This window comes from Gobio gobio, assembly GCF_949357685.1.
Source record: "Gobio gobio genome assembly, chromosome: 2".
NCBI lineage: Eukaryota > Metazoa > Chordata > Actinopteri > Cypriniformes > Gobionidae > Gobio > Gobio gobio.
In genome coordinates, this window is record NC_137098.1 from 8,658,678 (window position 1) to 8,682,362 (window position 23,685).

General features: G+C 40.7%; 1 protein-coding gene across 6 annotated transcripts in view; it reads left to right on the plus strand.

Annotated features, from left to right (window-relative positions):
• The window catches only part of mrvi1 (murine retrovirus integration site 1 homolog), a 72,277-nt gene that overhangs the window by 13,719 nt on the left and 34,873 nt on the right, over positions 1 to 23,685 (plus strand). For 4 of the 6 annotated variants that reach the window (XM_079845273.1, XM_079845276.1, XM_079845274.1 and 1 more), the window contains 5 exons: positions 1,021 to 1,144; positions 1,592 to 2,075; positions 10,222 to 10,440; positions 22,545 to 22,651; positions 22,813 to 22,877. In XM_079845273.1, the coding sequence (XP_079701399.1) occupies positions 10,369 to 10,440; positions 22,545 to 22,651; positions 22,813 to 22,877 (244 nt within the window). In that variant the 5' untranslated portion in view covers positions 1,021 to 1,144; positions 1,592 to 2,075; positions 10,222 to 10,368. Of the gene's footprint in view, positions 1 to 1,020; positions 1,145 to 1,591; positions 2,076 to 10,221; positions 10,441 to 12,257; positions 12,387 to 22,544; positions 22,652 to 22,812; positions 22,878 to 23,685 lie in introns of those variants that run through there. The other 2 variants (XM_079845278.1, XM_079845277.1) reach the window with 2 other exon arrangements.

Genomic DNA, 23,685 nt, shown 5'->3' on the forward strand with positions numbered 1-23,685 from the left:
GCCTGGCTCGTAGTCTCCGCTCTAATTAATTTGCACTTGGTGATGTGAGGCTTGGATGAGCTGCTCGGACATGGAAACCCAGTCCATGAAGCTCTCTACACACTGTTATTGAGCTAATCCGAAGGTCATACGAAGTTTGGAGGTCTGTAGCTATTGACTCTGCAGAAAGTTGGCGACTTCTGAGTTATGTGTGCCTCAGCATGCACTTGCTTGCTCTGTGATTTTACGTGGCCTACCACTTCATGGCTGAGTTGCTGTTGTTCCCAATTGCTTCCACTTTGTTATAATACCACTAACAGTTGACTGTGGAATATTTAGTAGTGAGGAAATTTCACGAATGGACTTATTGGCAACCTATCACGCTTGAATTCACTGAGCTCCTGAGAGCGACCCATTCTTTCACAAATGTTTGTAGAAGCGTCTGCATGCCTAGAGGCTTGATTTTATACACCTTTGGCTATGGAAGTGATTGGAACACCTGAATTCAATGATTTGATGGGGTGTCCCAATACTTTTGGCAAAATACTAGTGTATATCTGACCGATCAAACCAAATCCTGAAGCCCCATACAGCATCTGTCACTTCTGTTCTTACATATGTATCTAAATGTAAAAATAATAATAGCTTAATAAAACGTCTGATCTTATCTTCTACTTGGGCTTAACTGATGAAATAGTTTATTTTTTATAGAAAAAATCTCAGATACCACTGCTTTGTATCTGAGGGCCTAATATTCAAATTTTGGGTGACTATCTTGACTGTTTGGGATTCTTTTCTTCTTTTACAAAGCACTACTGGACTTGTGCCCATATGGAAATGTATAGCTATTGAAATATATTATCTGGAAGGAAATATAGAGACCGGACCTCTTGGAACTTTTAATTGAATACACCTGTTCTAGAAGCAACAAATGTCTTCTTCACATTCGAGAAGATTTGATCTCTATTTAATCTGATTGCTCTCTAGGAAACACAATAAGTTCATTAGACCTAATTAACGGTGTTGGTTTCTCTCCATCAGGTCTTCCATCTGTTGGAGCGATTGGCCTACAGAATCCGGCTTTACTCTGTACTAAGAGCTCCTTGCCGGAACCGTCAGCTTGTGAAGAGCCCACGCCACACAACAGACAGGAGAATGTAGCTGGGTCAGTGTTTACATTCCTCTACTTCTTACAGGACAAGGCTTGTGTGTGTTTATGTAAAATCCTCACACAAAGATGATCCAGCGTGAGGTGAGACTGTGCAGGAACCAGAGTTTACGCTGTCACCCACCGTGGCCCCAATGAATTACTTTGACTCCCAACTTTTAGCATGAACCGAAAACCCCAAGGACAGTGTTCTTGGGTAATGCAATAGGAAATGTCTCTTTCCACTATTATTTTGTTGTATTCGTACAAATATTTAGGGACCAGAATAAATATATTTGAATATGTTAATCTTGCACCAAGTTTATATAAAAATAGAGGGGGGGGGGGGGGTTGTCTTAATACCACTCACATTTTTTTCGTAAGTAGTATATTATTGCGTTGTGTTGTTCTGAATTGAATTGGCTATATTCTCTTAAGTGACTTTTGTTTATTGCTTTCCTATAGTTTAGACCGGCCAGCAAGCAGTGACAGCTTCTTCCCAGAGTCAGAGGCCAGTGGGAGCACCTTAGCCACAAACAAGGAAGTGTGCACCAGTCCGAATAAAGAAGAGGCTGGATGTCAAGGAACTGAGCTACAAAACAGCAGAGAACAAACAGAGAGTTCTGGGAGGTGCCAGAAATCAGACTGTTGCGCTAGAACAGAGGCCTTAAAGCTTTTGAACCAAGGACAGTCTTCCAAGTCAGTGGACGATTGGGACAACCAAGGATTCAGTTCATCAGGAGAAAACCAAGTAGAGGATACCGGGAGGTGTCAAGAGGGAACTGAGGAGTCAGATTGCACTGGGAGGAGTCAAGAGGAATCTGAGTACAGTGGAAAGAGTCAAGCAAGGACAGGGAACAGTGAGACTCAAGAGGAACCCAAAACAAGTGACTCAGACACATCAAAGTGTCCAAGTGTCCAAGCCGCTGATCTCACTGACACTCCAGGGGTGAGTTATATTCATTATTATCAAACACTTTGTTGAACCATATCATTTTATCTGGTACTGATTCAGTGTCCACAAAGAGCGGTGCACCTTGGATATATTTAACACATTGTTTACTGAAAATTCCTTTGTTTAATTTCCATTACACCTTTGGAATCGTTTGCCAAAAACCTGTTATTCTCCTTCCTCCTTTGAACCTGGACTCAGGATGTTTTCCCATTTAAGAAATGCATCCTTCCCAGTGTTTTGGTTCTTATATTCTGCCAATGGAGGCAGGGGTGTGATTATTTTTGAATGATCTAAGGGTGCTTTCACACCTGCCTCATTTAGCTCGGTTGAATCGTACTAGAGTTAGTTTTCCCCTTTGGTGCGATTCGTTTGGTCAGGTGTGAAAGCAGCAATCGCACTCGGGTGCGCACCAAAAGCGGACCAAACAAGCGTATCGAGACCTCCTTGAAGAGCTTTCAAACGAACTCTGGAGCGGTTAGTTTGTGGTGAGAACGTGATCCGACCTCAAACAGGCCCAACTGTAAAAATTACTGATCATTTTTGGACTAAACCAGCTGTCGTAGTCAGCTGCGCTGTGCATTATGTGATGAGGAAGTGTTTGTTGACAGTTTGCACTTTAGCATGACAAACTTGGAGTAGTGAGGAGGTGCGGAGCCTCAATGAAATTTGGTCTGATGACCCTATTAGGTCCCAACTTTCGAAAACTCACAAGAACAGCGCGATCTTCGCATGAAGTGACGAGCGATGCGCGCTTGCCATTTGCATTTTTCATTATAGAAATGTATTGTTTGCATATTGTGGTGTAGGCTATACAAACAATGTAATAGATTATGGCCAGGGACAAAACCAGCCCGCGCAATCGCAGTTTAGGAAATACGCCATGGCCAATGAGTGATGTGGATGTTGTCATGTGATTGTCAATGTTGTCAATGTGCATTTTGGTTCAACTGGTTCGGACCAATCAGTGTGGTGTGAAAAGGAACCAAAAAAGCTGAAAAATGCTACTATGTATAATTGTTTGCCCTTGGTTCGGACCAAATTAACTGAACTAGAGATGTGAAAGCACAGGGGTGTCCAATCCTGTTCCTGGAGGGCCACCTTCCTGCAGAGTTTAGCTGCAACCCCAATTAAACACACCTGAAACAAATAATCAAGGTCCTCAGAAACTTACTAGAAACTTCCAGGAGGGTGTGTTAGGGCAGGTTGGAGCTAAACTTTGCAGGACGTTTGCCCTCAAGGAGCAAGATTGGAGACCCGCGATCTAGGAGTAAGACCAGTAAGGGTCCACAAAAGCGACATCCCTAAAAACATCTCAATCTTTCTTGCGCTTCCATTGATGCCATTTTAAGAGCCCTGACCTGGCAGGGAATTAAACCATTTTTAAAGACCAGAATCATTTTAATGCATGTTTTGGGATATTGCATAAAAAATGCTGAATGAAAAGTTGCAAGATGCTATTTAAAAAACACACTTGGTTGATGCAGATAAAAAACGATTTCTGTAATGAGACATGCATTGAATAAATTCCTTAATGCAGATCCAAACCTTCATGTAACTGAATAATTACTTTAGAGAAGATTAACCCCTCTCACACTGTAATCCCAGTAAATTACCATGAAATGACCAGAATGACTTACACAAATATTCTGTTCACACAAGCAACAGCATTCTGTCTGTTTCTGTTAAGAAACCATTCACACATCAGCACTAAGATAGCTGTAAATTCTGTGATGTCAGTCGTCGGAAATGATCTTAATTCGCTTGTACTTTAGTTTCACTATCTGTTCAATTTGATCAAATGTTTGACATCTGAGTGACAGGCATGAGGGGATGATCAAACAAAACACGTTCTTCCTCTTAACGCGACACTGGATGAATGGAAAAGAAGGCTGGGTCTCGAGCATGACATGCTCAAAAAGATGAGAGACGTGGCGCAACTGTGTCAAATGTGTCCATCTATCGCATATACAGAGTAATCACGTCATCTCCATAGGAACTTTATGATTGACCCAAAACAGACTTCTTACGTCGGTGCGTTCTGATTTTGTACATGCTCATACCGGTAAATCTTCATTCTTTGTTCACACACAGCATCATACCTGTAATTTACTGGTAATATTACAACTTCTCATACCTGTAAACTGCAAGAACTGATACTGGTATTTTTGAAAAGGTCCTGTTCACACACTCTTAACAGTAATTTACCGGTAAAGGTTTATCTATTTTACGATCTGAACGCATGGTCTGAAGCGCATGGTGCAGGTGCACTTAGCCTTGTCTGAATCCCCCTTTAGTTTAACGACGGAAAAACGGTCAGCACGCCAAGCACATGGTGCAAAAGGGTTGTACCTAGTCTCTTAATGAGTCATGGGTGTGTTTTGTAACGTGCAATAAACCAATCAAGAGTCTCATCTCCCATTCCCTTTAAAAGCCAGTTGTGCTTGCACCATGGCGGATTCACTATTTAAATGATCGGAAAAGACTGAACACTTCTCCAAAGAGGAATCCTTTTTTTTATTTATATATTTAAAAATGTTTGTGTGCGTAAACGTCCCTGTGTGTGTAACATAGACTGTAAAAAAATATGGACGTAGTGTCCGTGACGTCACCCATAGGATTCTGAAGAGCCGCTTTGAAGCGCAAAGTAGGGACGAGCTGGCCGTCGTCATCTTAGCAGCGCGTCACTCCCGGATAATAGAAAATGGGCAAAGAGGCGGGACGTAGGTGGAGCTGAGGTGACGTGATGACTAACAGACAGCAGATAAATGGCTATCCACCTGTCACTCAAAGTGGCCACGCCCTTATTTATGCAGAACTTTAAGGATTTATATGATGTAAACGAATGAGTTATAAAAAAATTCACCCCCCTCACAATTGTCATGAAGTGCAAAATTAGCTGTATAGACAAAAAACACAATTTGTACCAGGCTGTAAACATGTTTTTTCTGCTGTAAAGTTGAGTATTTTAACATGGGGCTCAATGAGATTCTACTCCCTTCCGGAGCCAGTCGATGAATTGCAGTTTAAGTCACTTCCGTATTGGCTTCAAGAGAAACTGCGAGAGGTTGACGCTTGGTGTGTAATAAGCAGAGTGTACACGTGTTGTACACCCGCCTATAGGCACATATTACTAACACGCCCTTTAAACAAAAAATACTGCAGTCGTTTTCAGTTGCCTCAAAATAACAACGTGCCTGAACACACGTGGTTTTACGACCAGACGCCCATGGGCGAATAGATGGGGGCGAGTGCATTTGCTATTTAAACCACGTGGCACTGGACGTGAAAATGATAACTGCGTCAGACTGAAACTAGCAAAAAATACTTGTGTTTACCGGTTGTGTTTACATGTTTACGCCTCTTTGTATGATAGGGCCCTATATGTGTGAAAGGGGCTTATATATATTGCTCTGGTTGTTTCCGAATTCAAAGAATTCTGCAAACAGTTTATTATAGTGAACAAACAAATTTGCCTTTATATTCTGCATCATTCTCTTCAACCCACTGGATGGAAACACTGTTTTATCAGAAATGGCTTTTGCAAAATTCTGATTGTTTATATAAATAAAATCAGAAACCTTGGTGGAAACCTGTCCATTTCGACTTTGGTGTGGGAACCTTTGGCTTGACTCAGAAAGTAACCAACACCCTAGCAATCACCTAGAACTATCTAGCAACCCCACAGCAACTTTCTCAGAACATTATTTATTTAATATAACCATTATTTCATTAGTCACTAATGCGATTCCAATGTTACGGAGATGTGTGGGATGAGTGATGCAGAGTTTATTTGTGCTTATTACTAATGAAGAGTCTATTTTTCTCTCTACAATCATAATGACTCAAATGTGAAAATGTTTTCACAACATGTAAACACAGTACCGATTCTCTTCCCTTATAAGACATTCACTAAAATAGCATTTGTCTCTGAAATTGTCTCCTATTTTGTTTGGGTGTACAGGAAGCCAAAGATAGCTTTGGTTGCGTTTAGATGAGATGAGAATGGATTTAAACGAATATGGAATGCATTCCTTTGGGAGGATGAAGGAGTCTCTTTTCTCCTCGATCTGTATCTTGAGACCAAGCTGTAACAACTCGACAGACAAATGGCTTTATACAATTGAAACTGCAAGCCCCATTATGATTTGCTGCATTAATGACTCATGCATATTTTTAGACGTGTGTTTATGGTAGCGATAAGGTGTTAGGGGTAATATAGGCAAGTACTCCACTGTTTATGTTGTTCACACATTTATTCTGCAAATAAGATTTTTTCGTCTCTTGATGATCAACCTTTTAGATGCTCTTGTTGGCACAGGTCATCACTGTAGGAATATTTTTGTACTCTGTATGAGATGCCATCAGTAACTGTTATTTTGTTCAAAGGAAACATTTCCTCTCAAAACTTATGGGAGGCAGGAACATAAGATTTTGTGATAGGACAAATGCCAGTGGGGGAAACATGCATACATTTTGCTATGAAGATAGGCAGTTTCACATTGTGGGTTAGAGGTTCCTTTACCAAAAACCAAAATGTGTGCATATGTGCATATTATTTTTATAATGTAAAAAACACATTGTTGGACATAGTTATACTGCTATTATTTGGTGTTACAGGTATTCACCAATGTGAGTTGTTGAATGGGTAAAATTAAAATAAGAAGTATCTTGATTTGCAATGCTTGTTCTGTCTTTAAAAAGCGCCACCTTTAAAGTCCTTCTGATTGAGGACCACTGATTTAGTGACCAATAGCATATAATGTCAAAATATACAGTGCCTATACACTAATATTGGCGCCCTTGTTAAATATGAGCAAAGGTGGCTGTGAAAATAAATCTGCATTGTTTATCCTTTTAATCTTTCGTTCAAAAAATTCACAAAATTCTAGCCTTTCATTGAAGTAAAACAATTGAAAGTGGGGGGGAAATCACATTATAAAATAAATGTTTTTCTACAATGCATGTTGGCCACAATTATTGGCACCCCTAGAAATTCTTATGAGTAAAATATCTCTGAAGTTTTTTTAGCAAACCAGGGTGACTAGCATTAAATTGTCCAGCCATGACTTCCTGTTCTACTGGAGTATAAATATGAGGAAACTCAAAGGCGAAATTCCCTTAATCATTCCTCACAATGAGTAAAACCAAAATTGTTGAGCTTCGCAAAATAGAAAGTGGCTGTAAGAAAATAGCTAAAGTGTTGAAAATCCCCATTTCCACCATCGGGGAAATAATTAAGAAGTTCCAAACAACTAAAGATGTTATCAATCTGCCTGGAAGAGGACGTGTGTCTATATCGCCCTAATGCACGGCGAGGAGTAGAGTTTGAGTGGACAAAGACAGCTGGACAGATGTAGAATTGCAGAGAGTAGTTGAGTTTTGGGGTCAGAAAGCCTAAAAAAATGTAAATACACTGCTAGATCTTTAATGTTGGGGGCCTATTTTTGCTGGAGGTCCTGGACATCTTGTTCAGATACATGGTCTCATGGATTCTAGCAAATACCAACAGATAAAAAATCTAAACCTGACGGCCCCTGCTAGAAATCTTATATTGGGCTGTGGTTGGATCTTCCATTAGAATTATAGCAAAAATGTGTCACTGAGCACAAACTGAACAGTCCCCTGACCTGAACCCTATAGAAAATGAGTGGGGTGAACTGAAGAGAAGAAGCACCAACATGGAGCTGGGAATCTGAAGGATCTGGAGAGATTCTGTATAGAGGATTGATCTCTGATCTCTTGTCAGGTGTTCACTAAACTCATCAGGCATTATAGAAGAAGACTCAGAGCTGTTATCTTGGCAAAAGGAGGTTGCAATAATTGGGTGCCAATAGTGCTGGGCGGTATGACCAAAAATGTATATCACTGTATTTTTCACAATTATACCGGTTTTGCGGTATTTTACTTTTTTTTTTTCATGACCGGGTGTTAACCGCATTTTCTACTAATTGAGAGCGGAAATACTGCAGTAGATTGACTAGAATGCCCTATTTACTGTCACAATGAGTACATTTTGTAGAAAATTCCACACTAGAATGAATACAGGTTTACAAAGCCCCACAAAATGACACTGTGGGGAGACAACAACCAATAAAACACAGACCTGCAACGCACTCATTACAGACACATGAATATTAAAATATCCCCCAAAAATGAAAATTAGCTCATGATTTACTCACCCTCAAGTCATCCTAGGTGTATATGACATTCTTCTTTCAGACGAATATAATCAGAGTTATATTAAAAAAGTCCTGGCTAATCCAACAATTATAATTGCAGTAATAGTTGCTCTGTTTTTGAAGTCCATAAAAAGTGCATCTGTCCATCGAATAACGTGCTCCACGCGGCTCCGGGGTGTTAATAAAGGCCTTCTGAAGCGAATCGATGCGTTTGTGTAAGAAAAATATACATATTTAAAACTTTTATCAAGTAAAGTTCCAGCCGATCGCCTTCCGTGGGAAAGTGTTGAATGTTGAAAGTGAAACTCAAGATACCTGGTCGCGTTAGTCTTTCGATCGGCAGGGGAACTTTCAACACTTTTTCCATAAATTGAGCACGGAAGGCGGTCGGCCGAAACTTTACTTTATAAAGTTTTAAATATGGATATTTTTCTTACACAAGCGCATTTATTCGCTCCAGAAGGCCTTTATTAACACCCCAGAGCCGCGTGGAGCAGTTATTTGACGGACAGATGCATTTTGTATGGACTTCAAAAACAGAGCAACTATTACTGCTATTATAAAGCTTGGATTAGCCTTTTGTAATATAACGCAAATGTTATTCGTCTGAAAGAAGAAGGTCATATACACCTAGGATGACTTGAGGGTGAGTAAATAATGGGCTAATTTTCATTTTTGGATGAACTAACCCTTTAAGAGCACTACAGTCTCTGAACAAACGACACATGTCAGTTTAACACAGAAAGAATAAAGCAGTTACTTTTTTGCCCATTCTTCTTTGAATTGTCAGTCTATTTATTAACTTACATTGTCTTCCGTGTAGCAGAATAACCCATTGTGTCATCGCGGTCATGATCAGACGTACAGTTCAGTGTCCTTTGCATACATTTAATTTGAAATATGTGCGCATACATGGAAATTTATGGAAATAGGTCCATAAAAAACTTAAACACACTCGCTCCAGTCTATGTATCTGATATATGATCCATGTGGAGAATGTTAATCTCATCACGGCGCTCCGCGTGGAAACCGCTCTCTCTCGCGTGCCGCGTGTAGTTGAATTCTCCACTGTAATCAAGGGCTGAATCCGAAATCGCCCCCTATAACCTCAAATACTGCATTATTTGTGGGGACAGCCATTTATAGGGGTGTCCGAAACCATAGTGGACGTTATTGAGTGCACTCATTCAAACCCACGACATTGCACCACAATAACGAGTGTACAGCCGATGTACACACAGCGGCTGTCCGAATTCACTCACTCGTTTTCATTCACTCTTTGAAGTGAACAATATAAGTGGATAACGTAGGGAATAGGGAATGAGGATTTAGGGGGTGATTTCAGCTCTTACTACAGTGCAACAGTGAAATGGGACCGCTCTCAAACAGTGACGCACTGCGCCGCGTTCCGAACATTGGTTAAGCGACACATACGGTATTGCGGTATCATCAAAATTCATATCATAACAAAAATAAATACCGGTATTCGGTATGAACCGATATACCGCCCAGCACAAGGTGGCAATAATTATGGCCAACGTGAACTAGAGAAAAACATTTATTTCATAATAAAGCTTAGAATTTTGTGCAGTTTTTGAATGAAATATCAAAAGGATAAACAATACAGATTTATTTTCACAGCCGCATTTGCCAATATTAGTGGTGGGCACAGCAAATTAGTTTTTTTTTATTCAATAATCACTTTAAATTCAACAGAACTAGGTTGTTTTCCATTAAAAATGCTAGATTATCAGAATGGTAATTCGTTTAATCGGGCTAAGCTGTCTTTCACCATTTCATTGTATTCATTGAGGTACCTTGGAGTTCAGTATGAATATGGCAATTGTTCAGTACCATGATATTACCATCAATGTACCATGGTACTGCCACAGACAGTACTAATTTATAAGAGAGTGTATAATGATGTTTTATGTGTTATGTTGTGGTGTGTGTCTGTACAGGACCAAGAGGACCCATCTGCTGTATGTCAGTTCACACACTCACAGGGCGAGCAAACATCACTAAAGAGAGCTCCTAGTTTTGTGACAGAGTCTGTCACCCCTTTTATCTTCCCCCACACACGCTCTCGGCCCCCTCTCACCCCTGCCATGCCCACCCTGCCCGAGGAAGAGGAAGACTCCCCAGAGGAGCTCAACAGTACATCCAGCTCGCCCTCCACAGTAAGTCAAACTATTTTTCACATCACAGCTGTGACGCCTTCTCATCTCAGGTCCAGATCGGGCTTGTTTAAAGTCTAAAGATATGTAGGCACTTCTGGGAGGATAGACAGACATTTTGGTTGAATCTTGACTTTTGTTCAAAATGTGACCTGGTGCATGGATTCTGATATATTGTGTGGGCACATTATGTTGACGGCCCAAGATGGATTCCAGCTAACTTGCTGGAGAATCCATTTAATCTATGTTCACACCAACACGAATGTCCGGCATTTGTCTATTCAGATCAAAACAGCAGGGCAGCAGTGTGCAACTTTCTGACATTCGCTTGTCATGGATAAGAAAGGAAGCCTAACAGTATTTGCATGTTTTCTGCATGACAAGAAGGCTGGTTTCAGATACTTCCTGTGCTAGTCACTGTCACTTAGCAAAATAGTATTTCCGTTAATGCCACCAAGTCGTAATTGTACACTATATTGTCAAAAGTTTTGGGACGCCTGCCTTTACATGCACATGAACTTTAATGAATCCGTAGGGTTTAATATGGAGTTGGCCCACCCTTTGCAGCTATAACAGCTTCAACTCTTCTGGGAAGGCTTTCCACAAGGTTTAGGAGTGTGTTTATGGGAATTTTTGACCATTCTTCTAGAAGCGCATTTGTGAGGTCAGGCACTGATGTTGGACGAGAAGGCCTGGCTCTCAGTCTCCCCTCTAATTCATCCCAAAGGTGTTCTATCGGGTTGAGGTCAGGACTCTGTGCAGGCCAGTTAAGTTCCTCCACACCAAACTCGCTCATCCATGTCTTTATGGACCTTGCTTTGTGCACTGGTGCGCAGTCATGTTGGAACAGGAAGGGGCCATCCCCAAACTGTTTGCACGAAGTTGGGAGCATGAAATTGTCCAAAATGTCTTGGTATGCTGAAGCATTAAGAGTTCCTCTCACTGGATCTAAGGGGCCAAGCCCAACCCCTGAAAAACACCCCCACACCATAACCCCCCCCCCCCCCCCTCCACCAAACTTTACACTTGGCACAATGCAGTCAGGCAAGTGCCGTTTCTTCTGGCAACCACCAAACCCAGACTCGTCCATCATTGCCAGACAGAGAAGCGTGATTGGTCACTTCAGAGAACCCGTCTCCACTGCTCTAGAGTTCAGTGGCGGGCTTTACACCACTGCATCCGACACTTTGAATTGCACTTGGTGATGTAAGGCTTGGATGCAGCTACTCGGCTGCCCAACCCATTACATGAAGCTCTACACACTGTTCTTGAGCTAATCTGAAGGCCTCACAAAGTTTGGAGGTCTGTAGCTATTGACTTATAGACCTCAGCATGCGCTGACCCCACTCTGTGTTTTTACGTGGCCTGTTGTTCCCAATTGCTTCCACTTTGTTATAATACCACTAACAGTTGACTGACTGACCACACTTGAATTCACTGAGCTCCTGAGAGCGACCCATTCTTTCACAAATGTTTGTAGAAGCGTCTGCATGCCAAGGTGCTTGGTTTTATTCACTTTTGGCCATGGAAGTGATTAGAATACCTGATTTCAATTATTTGGAGGGGTGTCCCAATACTGTTGTCAATATAGTGTGTATAACAGCTGTGGCTCTGGGCATGTGACTACAAGTGTGAATCTTAAAGCGGGCCAACGCCTGGTCGTCGTTGAGTATCTGTCAGACTAGTTTTTGTGGTGTTTCGCACAGTCTGTGGCTGCTTGGCCACAGTTGAGTTGGTGTCAGTCAGTTGGTGAGAAAGATCACTCTGATTGGCTGAATCAAAATTGATGTGATAAAAGCAAGCAAACCACAAAGTCAAGAAGGCACACAGAGAAGGCTCTTTATAGATATTCACCTTACCCCAAATACACAAATAATTTCATAATGACATGACCGTCTAAAATGAAGAAAGTGAAGACCATCTGATCAACATGGTTCATATTCAGAATGGTAAGCAAGCGCTGCATTGTTTAGGGTTTGTATATCCGCAGTCCTAGTTTCAGTTTTCTTTTTTTGAATGACGGATATAGACTACTGCCTTGTACTGGTATAGACAGTTATTTCATCTCACGCAGGTGCGGAACGTATCTGCTAGTTTTCCATTGACTTTAGTCATTGCGGTTTTTCAAGTGCAACTTTCCAGGCGAGGAGCAGACGAGGGAAGGCGACAACACAGTCAGCTTTCGTCACTGCTTGTTCTGTGATGTCGATTTGGTGTGCCGCAGACTTTATTGGTTGGCCAGCTTTATTCACAGTGCGATGAAAAGAGATTTCTCAATGTTAAGTGGTCTGACATTTTTTCCAGAGCTGTAAGTTGTTTATCACACCAAAGTTCCATACTGAAACCCCTTCCATACTGTCTTTTAGTAAACAGGCCTTAAGCCTGAGTTTCCAGCGAAGTTGTGTGTCATTTTCTATTCTCTATCCCCCTTCCCCCATTGTTTCTTGTCCTATCTTTGACTGGTTGTTCAAACAGTTCCGTCTCAAACTCATGTCACTAGCTAACATATAACAGACCCAATCTGACCTGATGTATTTGTACCAAAGGTTTACGGTACAGATCTCTTGGTTCTGCTCACATTTGTACTGAATGAATGCCGCATTGTTTTAACCACTGCACATGCGGAACTTCTGTGTGTGCAGAACACAAATTGAAACTCTGAAAATACTAATTATGTCAGTATACTTTGATGCCACAAACACATGGACAAGAGAGAGCTGCTGCAAAAAAACGTGCACAATCCAAGTTATCTCCTTGCTGCACACCCCCATTTTGGCAAGTGGGGCATAAATGACATATCCTAAATAAAAAGGTTGCTGCTCAAAAGTCATTCTGAATAGACACATATTTTTAGAAAGCTGACACTTGGGAGTTTACACTTCAAGACTCAGAATTACTCAGGCTGTTATATATACATAAGCTCAAACATAAAAACTAAAATAAAAAAATATTAAGAATATATTTTTTAAATATTATGTGGCTGTGGTGTAGCAACTTTGAAACACAATGAATCTGAAGCCACAAGTCTGCTCATGCTTCATTTCAAATCTGAGAATGTTATCTCTAAAACTATGCATTTTATGAAACATTTTGTAAAATCAGGTCAGGTGAGATTTTAGAGAAGGCTGATAATATGCTGATAAAATATTTTATTGCCCTGTAAACACCATTTACATTCTATTTTCTAATGTTTGGAGAGGAGAACTGCTCCATTCACGTTCTGTTCTCACTCAACGAACCTTTCACACCTCTGCCGTGAATGAGACTTAATAATCTTCATTATTCTTTTATCAGTATTCTTATTCTGTAATAGAATTGCGCCTTGCATTTCAGGTGTATTAGAGTGTGATGTTTTAAAGTGCAATGATTGTTGAACAATAATAATCAGGGGGCGTCGGCGATCTTAACTTTTAAAGGGGTTATAATCACAAGACCTGCTTTATATTAATGCAGCGCCTATTTGCACTAAGTGTTAATAGCAACTAGATTCTATTTACACTCAGTGAAAATAACATTTTCTTAGCGATATATGATATTTACACTAAATGCAAATAGCTGTAGATGCTATTTACTAAGTGAAAATAGTGAATATATTCGATTTATACCATGTAAAAGTAGCAGTTCTTTACAATATGGGTAAATAGTAATTACATGCAATTTATACTTTATTTTGACATGCTATTTGCACCTCAGTATTGTTGTACATTAACAGGATGCAATAATAACAGTGTAAATGATTAAATTTATTAAAATTATTAAATGGATGCTGCCTTAATGGGACAATAAAAGCCCTCCCTTTACCTACCCAATAAATGCTTTTATTAATATTAAACATTTCGTTAGGCTTTTTATTTCCACATTTAGAACATTTTCTTAATTTTTATTGAAAGTAAATGCCTTGCGAATGTGATTTGTGATGAGAAAAGAGATAAGAGCGAGCTCTGCAAAAGGCGGATTCGAACCCACGTCGATCGCGTCAAAACCAAGACGCACCATTGAAGACGTTGAAATATGAATGTTTTTTTAATCTTGTTTGGCCCAACCAGGCATTGCTAGGCAGAGTTAGTGCGAATAGCATTAAATTTACATTAAATGCTTGAAACTTTACCGTATCTGTAAATGCTAGAAAGTATTTCCATTTTGCAAAGAGGCTCATCTTGACAGCAAGCAATTTAACTCCATTAAACTTCAGAGACTTCACTGAAGGAGCGTCAACACACATGCTTGTCAAATATATGCATTTGACTAAAATATTTTGCATTCAAAAGTGGAAGCACTTCAAATCTCTTCTTCCATTTACAACAGCAAAATAAACTGCAGTTCGAAGTGTCGGTTGCATCCGGTTATAGCGCATTGTTTAATTAAAAAAAAAAAGAAGCAATTTTATTTAGTTTTTCTCCCTGTTGTACAGAAAACATACCAAACGTGATTTCAAACCCAAGGTAAATACTGATCCATCATTTTAGTATGCAGTTATAATACTGTGCCACTAGTGCTGCGAAAATTACTGGTCCCACTTTGTATTAAGTGTCTTTAAAGGAACTGTATGTAGGATTGTGGCCAAAACTGGTACTGCAATCACTTTCAAATTACTGGAGACCGGTGTATCCCCTCTCGCCCTCCCCCCTGACTCGAGGTTGCCAGATAGGCTGCAGGATCCAGCAGGAACGTAGGCTGCTAAAAGTTTGTAGCTGCAGCTGTGGTAACTAGAGCAGAGCTGGCAACCCGGCATGACGAAACACTACTGACTTCATGATTGGTAGATAGGTGGAGGGTGGCGCTTCAGGCCAAAACACAACATGTCAACATCAACATTAGTTGAGGGCTGCAACTTCACTTTTAAATGACAATATCCTGGACGGACAACTGTTGTCAGTGATACAAGTATTTGAAATTAACATGATTTCTTAATGTCTAGTGACATATCAGGGCCATTTTATGATTAATTGAAATACATTTCTTACATACAGTTCCATTAACTACTATGCACTAACCTTTAATCTAATAATTTGATGCAATGCACTTATTGCATACTGTACATGTTTTTTTACATTGTACTTGTATTTGAAAATGCCTACATGTAATTACAGCTGTGATAAATTGCTTTAATTACATCTCTAATTACACTGTTGACCCTTCTTTTAACCCACCCTTAAACCTATACAACCAAACCTGTCCCTAACCCTATACCACCTTGTAATAAAGTTTGTTGTTATTGGAAGAAGGAGGCGGCGAACGTTCGCAAACTTTTAATCAAATAAAACAAACAATATACAAAGTAAAAGCGGCAGACCCTCACGAACGCACACATCACAAGCGGTAAATAAAATACAACATAAAATCCAGGCCTGGTCCTCTCTCCTCCTACACTGTCGTCGCTCCTCCTGTCGAAGCTCCTCACGCTCTCACGGTCCCTCTGCCTCGCTGCTTGCCACATACCCCCATCGCCCCTCGCAGACTGGGAGGTACACACGAGACTACGCTCTACTCCCGCCCTCCCTCCCTCCATGAAGCATGAGGAGCGACAGTGACAAGAGAGGGGAAAGAGGAGAAGAAGAAAAAAAATAGAAGGGGGGAAAAAATTTATAAATCTTGGTCCGGTTCCCGGACACACAGCCGCTCTGACCTCAGCCGAGAGGTTCTTCTTTGCGGTGCCATGCGAGCACGATCCTCCTCCTCCCCCTGGCGGCCGATGGTGGCTCCTCCTGTTGAGGGCAGCCAGCAGCGAGTCCCGCGCTCCCTGCTCCTCCCCATCATGGCGTATAGTAGCAGGCTCCAGCCCACGGCGAACGCCGGCAACTCCTCCACTCCCTCTAGGATGGCAGCCACCCCACCTCGACCCAGAGGCATGGCAGCGAGTTCTCCGTCCCACCGGTCTGCACTTGCTCCAGCACCATCGCCTCAGCACCACGATCCCCCTCAGCAGCGAGGGCTCTCCGACAGCAAGTCCCTCCTTCCTCCCAGGTTTTCGGCACCAATGTAATGAAGTTCATTGTTATGGGAAGAAGGAGGCGGGAACCGAGGCGGGGCGAACGTTCAAAAACTTTGAATCAAATTAAACAAACAAGATACAAAGTAAAAGCAGCAGCATCACACATCACAAAACGTAAATAAAATACAACATAAAATCCAGGCCTGGTCCTCTTCCTCCTTCAATGTCGTCGCTCCTCCTTTTATGTGACCGAACCCCTCCGTGAGACACGAGGCCGGTGTGAACACATTAAGTACATTACCTAACAATTATTTTTATGTAAGTACATAGAGTTTAAAGACACCGAATATAAAGTGTGCCCACTCTTTTCACCTTCAAACACGTGCACTAACCACCTCACCACTGACATACGATCCCTGTTTTTTCTGAGGAAGAAGAAAATGAGTGTAATCTTTTCCTGAAAGACAACATTCCATTCCCAATTAGGATTGAGATATTATCAGTACCCTAATGCCACAGAATGGGTATTTAAAATCCTACTGGTTTGAAAATGTCACGTTACGCAGTTCTGAATGTATCTGTCATGGCCTGTGCAGGACACATGCAGGATTTACTGTTCTGTTTTCCTTTCAGAGACCACAGACTGTTTGAACATCAAAGCCTGTCAGGGGTTGTTGTTTCATTATAGCCATTATGTTATTCTTGAGTGAGTTCAATCCACTCATGCAGTGACTCTTAAAAGGTTGGGACTCAGATAAGACCACTCTTTAAAATCATATTACACTTCAGTAATCTAATCCCAGAATAAAGGCCAAACAAATAAAGCTTCCACTCTTTACCGAACGACAGCAAAGATTTGAGCTCTGCACGATCGTTCTTGTGAATGAGGTGAATAGCTTTTGATGTTACGTGTCATGTTTTAAATCTCTGCCAGTGAGCGCTTCTGATGCTAATTGAAAAGGGTTTTTTTGCACAGAGAATTACATTTTTATAATAGAAAGATTCTTTAACTATGGACAGATTGCAGTCCTGCAGTTAAAGTATTTTTGCATACACTATATTGGCAAAAGTTTTGGGACGTCTGCCTTAACATGAACATTAACTTTAATGACATCCCATTCTTAATCCGTAGGGTTTAAAATGGAGTTAATATGGTGCCCACCATTTGCAGCTATAACAGCTTCAAATCTTCTGAAGGCCACACAAACTTTGGAGGTCTGTAGTTATTGACTCTGCTGAAAGTTGGTGACTTCTGCGCACTGTGCGCCTGTGATTTTTGCATGGCCTACCACTTCATGCCTGAGTTGCTGTTGTTCCCAATTGCTTCCACTTTGTTTTAATACTACTAACAGTTGTTTGTGGAATATTTAGCAGTGAGAAAATTTCACAAATGGACTTATTGCACAGGTGGCAACCTATCACGGTACCACGCTTGAGTTCACTGAGCTCCTGAGAGCGACCCATTCTTTCACAAATGTTTGTAGAAGCGTCTGCATGCCTAGGGGCTTGATTATATACATCTGTGGCCATGGAAATGATTGAAACACCTGAATTCAATGATATCGAGGGGTGTTCCAATACTTTTGGCAATGTAGTGTATATATTAATGCAGAAATGGATAATAAAAATAGATCAAAAGTCTTCACAGATAAATTATAGATCAACAGTAGTTACAGAATCACACAATATTCAAAAAAAGAAAAACAGTGTAATTGGATTACGATTGCAAAGACTAATATTTTGCTTCCTCTCTTAAGGGGAATGTTAACATTAACATGCTATTTTTCCCATGGGATAAAGCTAAGTGTTTTGAGTTGGCATGTGTGAGATTTTCTTTGCAGGGGTTAAAGTTAAGCTGCTGCTGCACAGAACAGTTGGAATATTTAGCATATTTCCTCAGGACTGAATCCCACTTTTCTCTAAATTTCTCTTTTTTTTTAAATTATGAAACACTACAGAAATCTTAATTCTCTTCTACCATTAAAGGTATACAATTTTTCTTGAAAAACAAAGTTGCCTAGAATATTCAGACAATAATCTAAATTATGAACTTGTAAACTTCCAGCGAGATTCTGAAGTGTGCATTCGATGGACACTTAACCATCCCATGAAGCCACAGGAGATGATTTATGAATGGCAGCAACGAAACTGTATTTCAAATTCAAATGTAGCATCTACTCAGACGGTATGCAATTTCAGGTGCAGCAATAAATCTCTCTAAATCTCGGGATGCATCAATATTGAAGTTCTGGATAATTAAAACTAGAAAAATATTTGGAAACATAGTGAATCTTTAACACAGACAGAAAAGATTAAATATTGACTATTAAACCTATCTAAACCTACACCTGTCACTATCTTTACCCTTAAACTAACCCATACCACCACACCTGTCACTAACTTTACCCTTAAACTTACCCATACATCACACCTGTCCTTAACTTTACCATTAAACTAACCCATGCCACCACACCTGCCCCTAACTTTACCCTTAAACTTACCCATACCATCACACTTGTCCCTAACTTTACCCTTAAACTTACCCAGACCACCACACCTGTCCCTAACTTTACCCTTAAACTTACCCATACATCACACCTGTCCCTGACTTTACCCTTAAACTTACCCATACATCACACCTGTCCCTAACTTTACCCTTAAACTTACCCATACATCACACCTGTCCCTGACTTTACCCTTAAACTTACCCATACATCACACCTGTCCTTGACTTTACCCTTAAACTTACCCATACCACCACACCTGTCCCTAACTTTACCCTTAAACTTACCCATACCACCACACCTGTCCCTAACTTTACCCTTAAACTTACCCATACATCACACCTGTCCCTAACTTTACCCTTAAACTTACCCATACCATCACACCTGTCCCTAACTTTACCCTTAAACTAACCCATACCACCACAACCTGTCCCTAACTTTACCCTTAAACTTACCCATACCACCACACCTGTCCCTAACTTTACCCTTAAACTTACCCATACATCACACCTGTCCATAACTTTACCCTTAAACTTACCGATACATCACACCTGTCCCTAACTTTACCCTTAAACTAACCCATACCACCACAACCTGTCCCTAACTTTACCCTTAAACTTACCCATGCCACCACACCTGTCCCTGACTTTACCCTTAAACTTACCCATACCACCACACCTGTCCCTAACTTTACCCTTAAACTTACCCACACCACCACCATACCTGTCCCTGACTTTACCCTTAAACTTACCCATACCACCACACCTGTCCCTAACTTTACCCTTAAACTTACCCATACCACCACACCTGTCCCTAATTTTACCCTTAAACTTACCCATACCACCACACCTGTCCCTAACTTTACCCTTAAACTTACCCATACATCACACCTGTCCCTAACTTTACCCTTAAACTTACCCATACATCACACCTGTCCCTAACTTTACTATTAAACTTACCCATACATCACACCTGTCCCTAACTTTACCCTTAAACTTACCCATACAGCACACCTGTCCCTAACTTTACCCTTAAACTAACCCATACCACCACAACCTGTCCCTAACTTTACCCTTAAACTTACCCATACCACCACACCTGTCCCTAACTTTACCCTTAAACTTACCCATACATCACACCTGTCCCTAACTTTACCCTTAAACTTACCCATACATCACACCTGTCCCTAACTTTACCCTTAAACTAACCCATACCACCACAACCTGTCCCTAACTTTACCCTTAAACTTACCCATGCCACCACACCTGTCCCTAACTTTACCCTTAAACTTACCCATACATCACACCTGTCCCTAACTTTACCCTTAAACTTACCCATACATCACACCTGTCCCTAACTTTACCCTTAAACTTACCCATACATCACACCTGTCCCTAACTTTACCCTTAAACTAACCCATACCACCACAACCTGTCCCTAACTTTTCCCTTAAACCTGTCCCTAACTTTACCCTTAAACTTACCCATACATCACACCTGTCCCTAATTTTACCCTTAAACTTACCCATACCACCACACCTGTCCCTAACTTTACCCTTAAACTTACCCATACATCACACCTGTCCCTAACTTTACCCTTAAACTTACCCATACATCACACCTGTCCCTAACTTTACTATTAAACTTACCCATACATCACACCTGTCCCTAACTTTACCCTTAAACTTACCCATACAGCACACCTGTCCCTAACTTTACCCTTAAACTAACCCATACCACCACAACCTGTCCCTAACTTTACCCTTAAACTTACCCATACCACCACACCTGTCCCTAACTTTACCCTTAAACTTACCCATACATCACACCTGTCCCTAACTTTACCCTTAAACTTACCCATACATCACACCTGTCCCTAACTTTACCCTTAAACTTACCCATACATCACACCTGTCCCTAACTTTACCCTTAAACTAACCCATACCACCACAACCTGTCCCTAACTTTACCCTTAAACTTACCCATGCCACCACACCTGTCCCTAACTTTACCCTTAAACTTACCCATACATCACACCTGTCCCTAACTTTACCCTTAAACTTACCCATACATCACACCTGTCCCTAACTTTACCCTTAAACTTACCCATACATCACACCTGTCCCTAACTTTACCCTTAAACTAACCCATACCACCACAACCTGTCCCTAACTTTACCCTTAAACTTACCCATGCCACCACACCTGTCCCTGACTTTACCCTTAAACTTACCCATACCACCACACCTGTCCCTAACTTTACCCTTAAACTTACCCACACCACCACCATACCTGTCCCTGACTTTACCCTTAAACTTACCCACACCACCACCAGACCTGTCCCTGACTTTACCCTTAAACTTACCCATACCACCACACCTGTCCCTAACTTTACCCTTAAACTGACCCATACCACCACACTTGTCCCTAACTTTACCCTTAAACTTACCCATACCACCACCTAACTTTACCCTTAAACTTACCCATATCACCACACCTGTCCCTAACTTTACCCTTAAACTTACCCATACATCACACCTGTCCCTAACTTTACCCTTAAACTTACCCATATCACCACACCTGTCCCTAACTTTACCCTTAAACATACCCATATCACCACACCTGTCCCTAGCTTTACCCTTAAACTTACCCATACATCACACCTGTCCCTAACTTTACCCTTAAACTTACCCACACCACCACCATACCTGTCCCTGACTTTACCCTTAAACTTACCCACACCACCACCAGACCTGTCCCTGACTTTACCCTTAAACTTACCCATCCCACCACACCTGTCCCTAACTTTACCCTTAAACTTACCCATCCCACCACACCTGTCCCTAACTTTACCCTTAAACTTACCCATCCCACCACACCTGTCCCTAACTTTACCCTTAAACTTACCCATACATCACACCTGTCCCTAACTTTACCCTTAAACTTACCCATCCCACCACACCTGTCCCTAACTTTACCCTTAAACTTACCCATACCACCACACCTGTCCCTAACTTTACCCTTAAACTTACCCATCCCACCACACCTGTCCCTAACTTTACCCTTAAACTTACCCATTCCACCACACCTGTCACTAACTTTACCCTTAAACTGACCCATACCACCACACCTGTCCCTAACTTTACCCTTAAACTTACTCATACCACCACACCTGTCTCTAACTTTACCCTTAAACTTACTCATACCATCACACCTGTCCCAAACTAATCCCACCTCAATATGGGCAAAAGTGTTTTGCAATACAATATGAACACAATAAGTACATTGTAATTAAGGCCACCTAATATATAAAATAAAATATTAAGTATTAAATATTAAGGCCCAAAAAATACTAAATTCTGACTGTTTTATAAGCTGTATAAACTGTTTTATTAGGTCCAGACTCCAGACCCAGGGTTACAAAAGGTCTATACAGTTGTTTTAATGCATTCGGACAGGAACAGGCAGGATTACATTTTAGTTTAATTGGAACATTCCCCAACTCTTCTTAAATTAACATTATCTTGCCAAATGTGAACATTTAGCAAAATATTCTGAACTTGCAAAGAAAAAGTGTTCCGGTTTTAAAAATGTTAAACCCTCACCGCTCTCCAAGAATGGGAGCAAAAAAATGACAGCCAGCCAGTGAAGCAACCTTGTGTTTCTTTTGCAGTACGCTCCAGTTGAAAGCAAGATAGTGAATGTAAGCATGACTCCGCCAGCTATTGTGCTTCCAAGACAAGTCAGCAAGCAGGAGTCCTGTCCTTTGGAGAAAGCAAGGTATTGATGTCGGAGACCCATTACAGAATCTCTATTGATTTATTAGCCTTACAGTAATTCAATCAGTGTAAAAACTGTTAAAAGAAGTCACTGTTTGTACTTGTGCTGAATGTGAACTTCTTCGGTGTTGGTATAATGTGATTTTAATCTGTGCCTGTCAGACCACACAGCCCTAGACCTCGTCTCTCCCGAAACTCTGCATCATCGTGTCCGATCACCACAGTGGGTATGTTCAACTATACATGTAAAGATACTGCTTTAGAAATGTTTTGTAGTATTTAGAGATGCAATGTAAAAATAGTCATGTAATGTAACTTAATGGGCCAGATTTACTAAACATGGCAAATTAGTGTGAGAGTGCAATTACAAAAAAATCGCAGATGGGAGTAGAAAGTTCTGTGCGTGATCTACTGACGACGCTCAAATTAAAGAACACAGGCGCAACCGGATAATTTCCATAATGACCAACGCAATCTACCAGTTAGCATCGGGTTTAAGACGTGCTTTTTTTGGGCGGTAAATAACGGCGCAAACACCAGTAAATTGACTAGCGCAAACCTTAGTAAATCACCTTGCATGATTCACTTAAGGCAGCGGCTATTTGCACTAAGTGAAAATAATATATTTTCTTAGCTATATATGATATTTACACTAAGTACAAATATGTGTAGATGCTATTTACTTAGTGAAAATAGTGATATATTCTATTTACACCATGTAAAAGTAGCAGTTCTTTGCAATATGTGTAAATAGTAATTACATGCAATTTATACTTTATTTTGACAGATACATACTATGTGCACCTCAGTATTGTTGTACATTAACAGGATGCAATAATAACATAGTGTAAATGATTAAATTTATTACAATTATTAAATTAATGCCGCCTTAATGGGACAATAAAAACCCTCCCTACACCGAACACTAACCCCACCCAATAAATGCTTTTATTATTATTATTAATAATTTAGGCAATTTATTTCCATTTATAGAACATTTTCTTAACTTTTTTTGAAAGTAAATGCCTTTCCGAT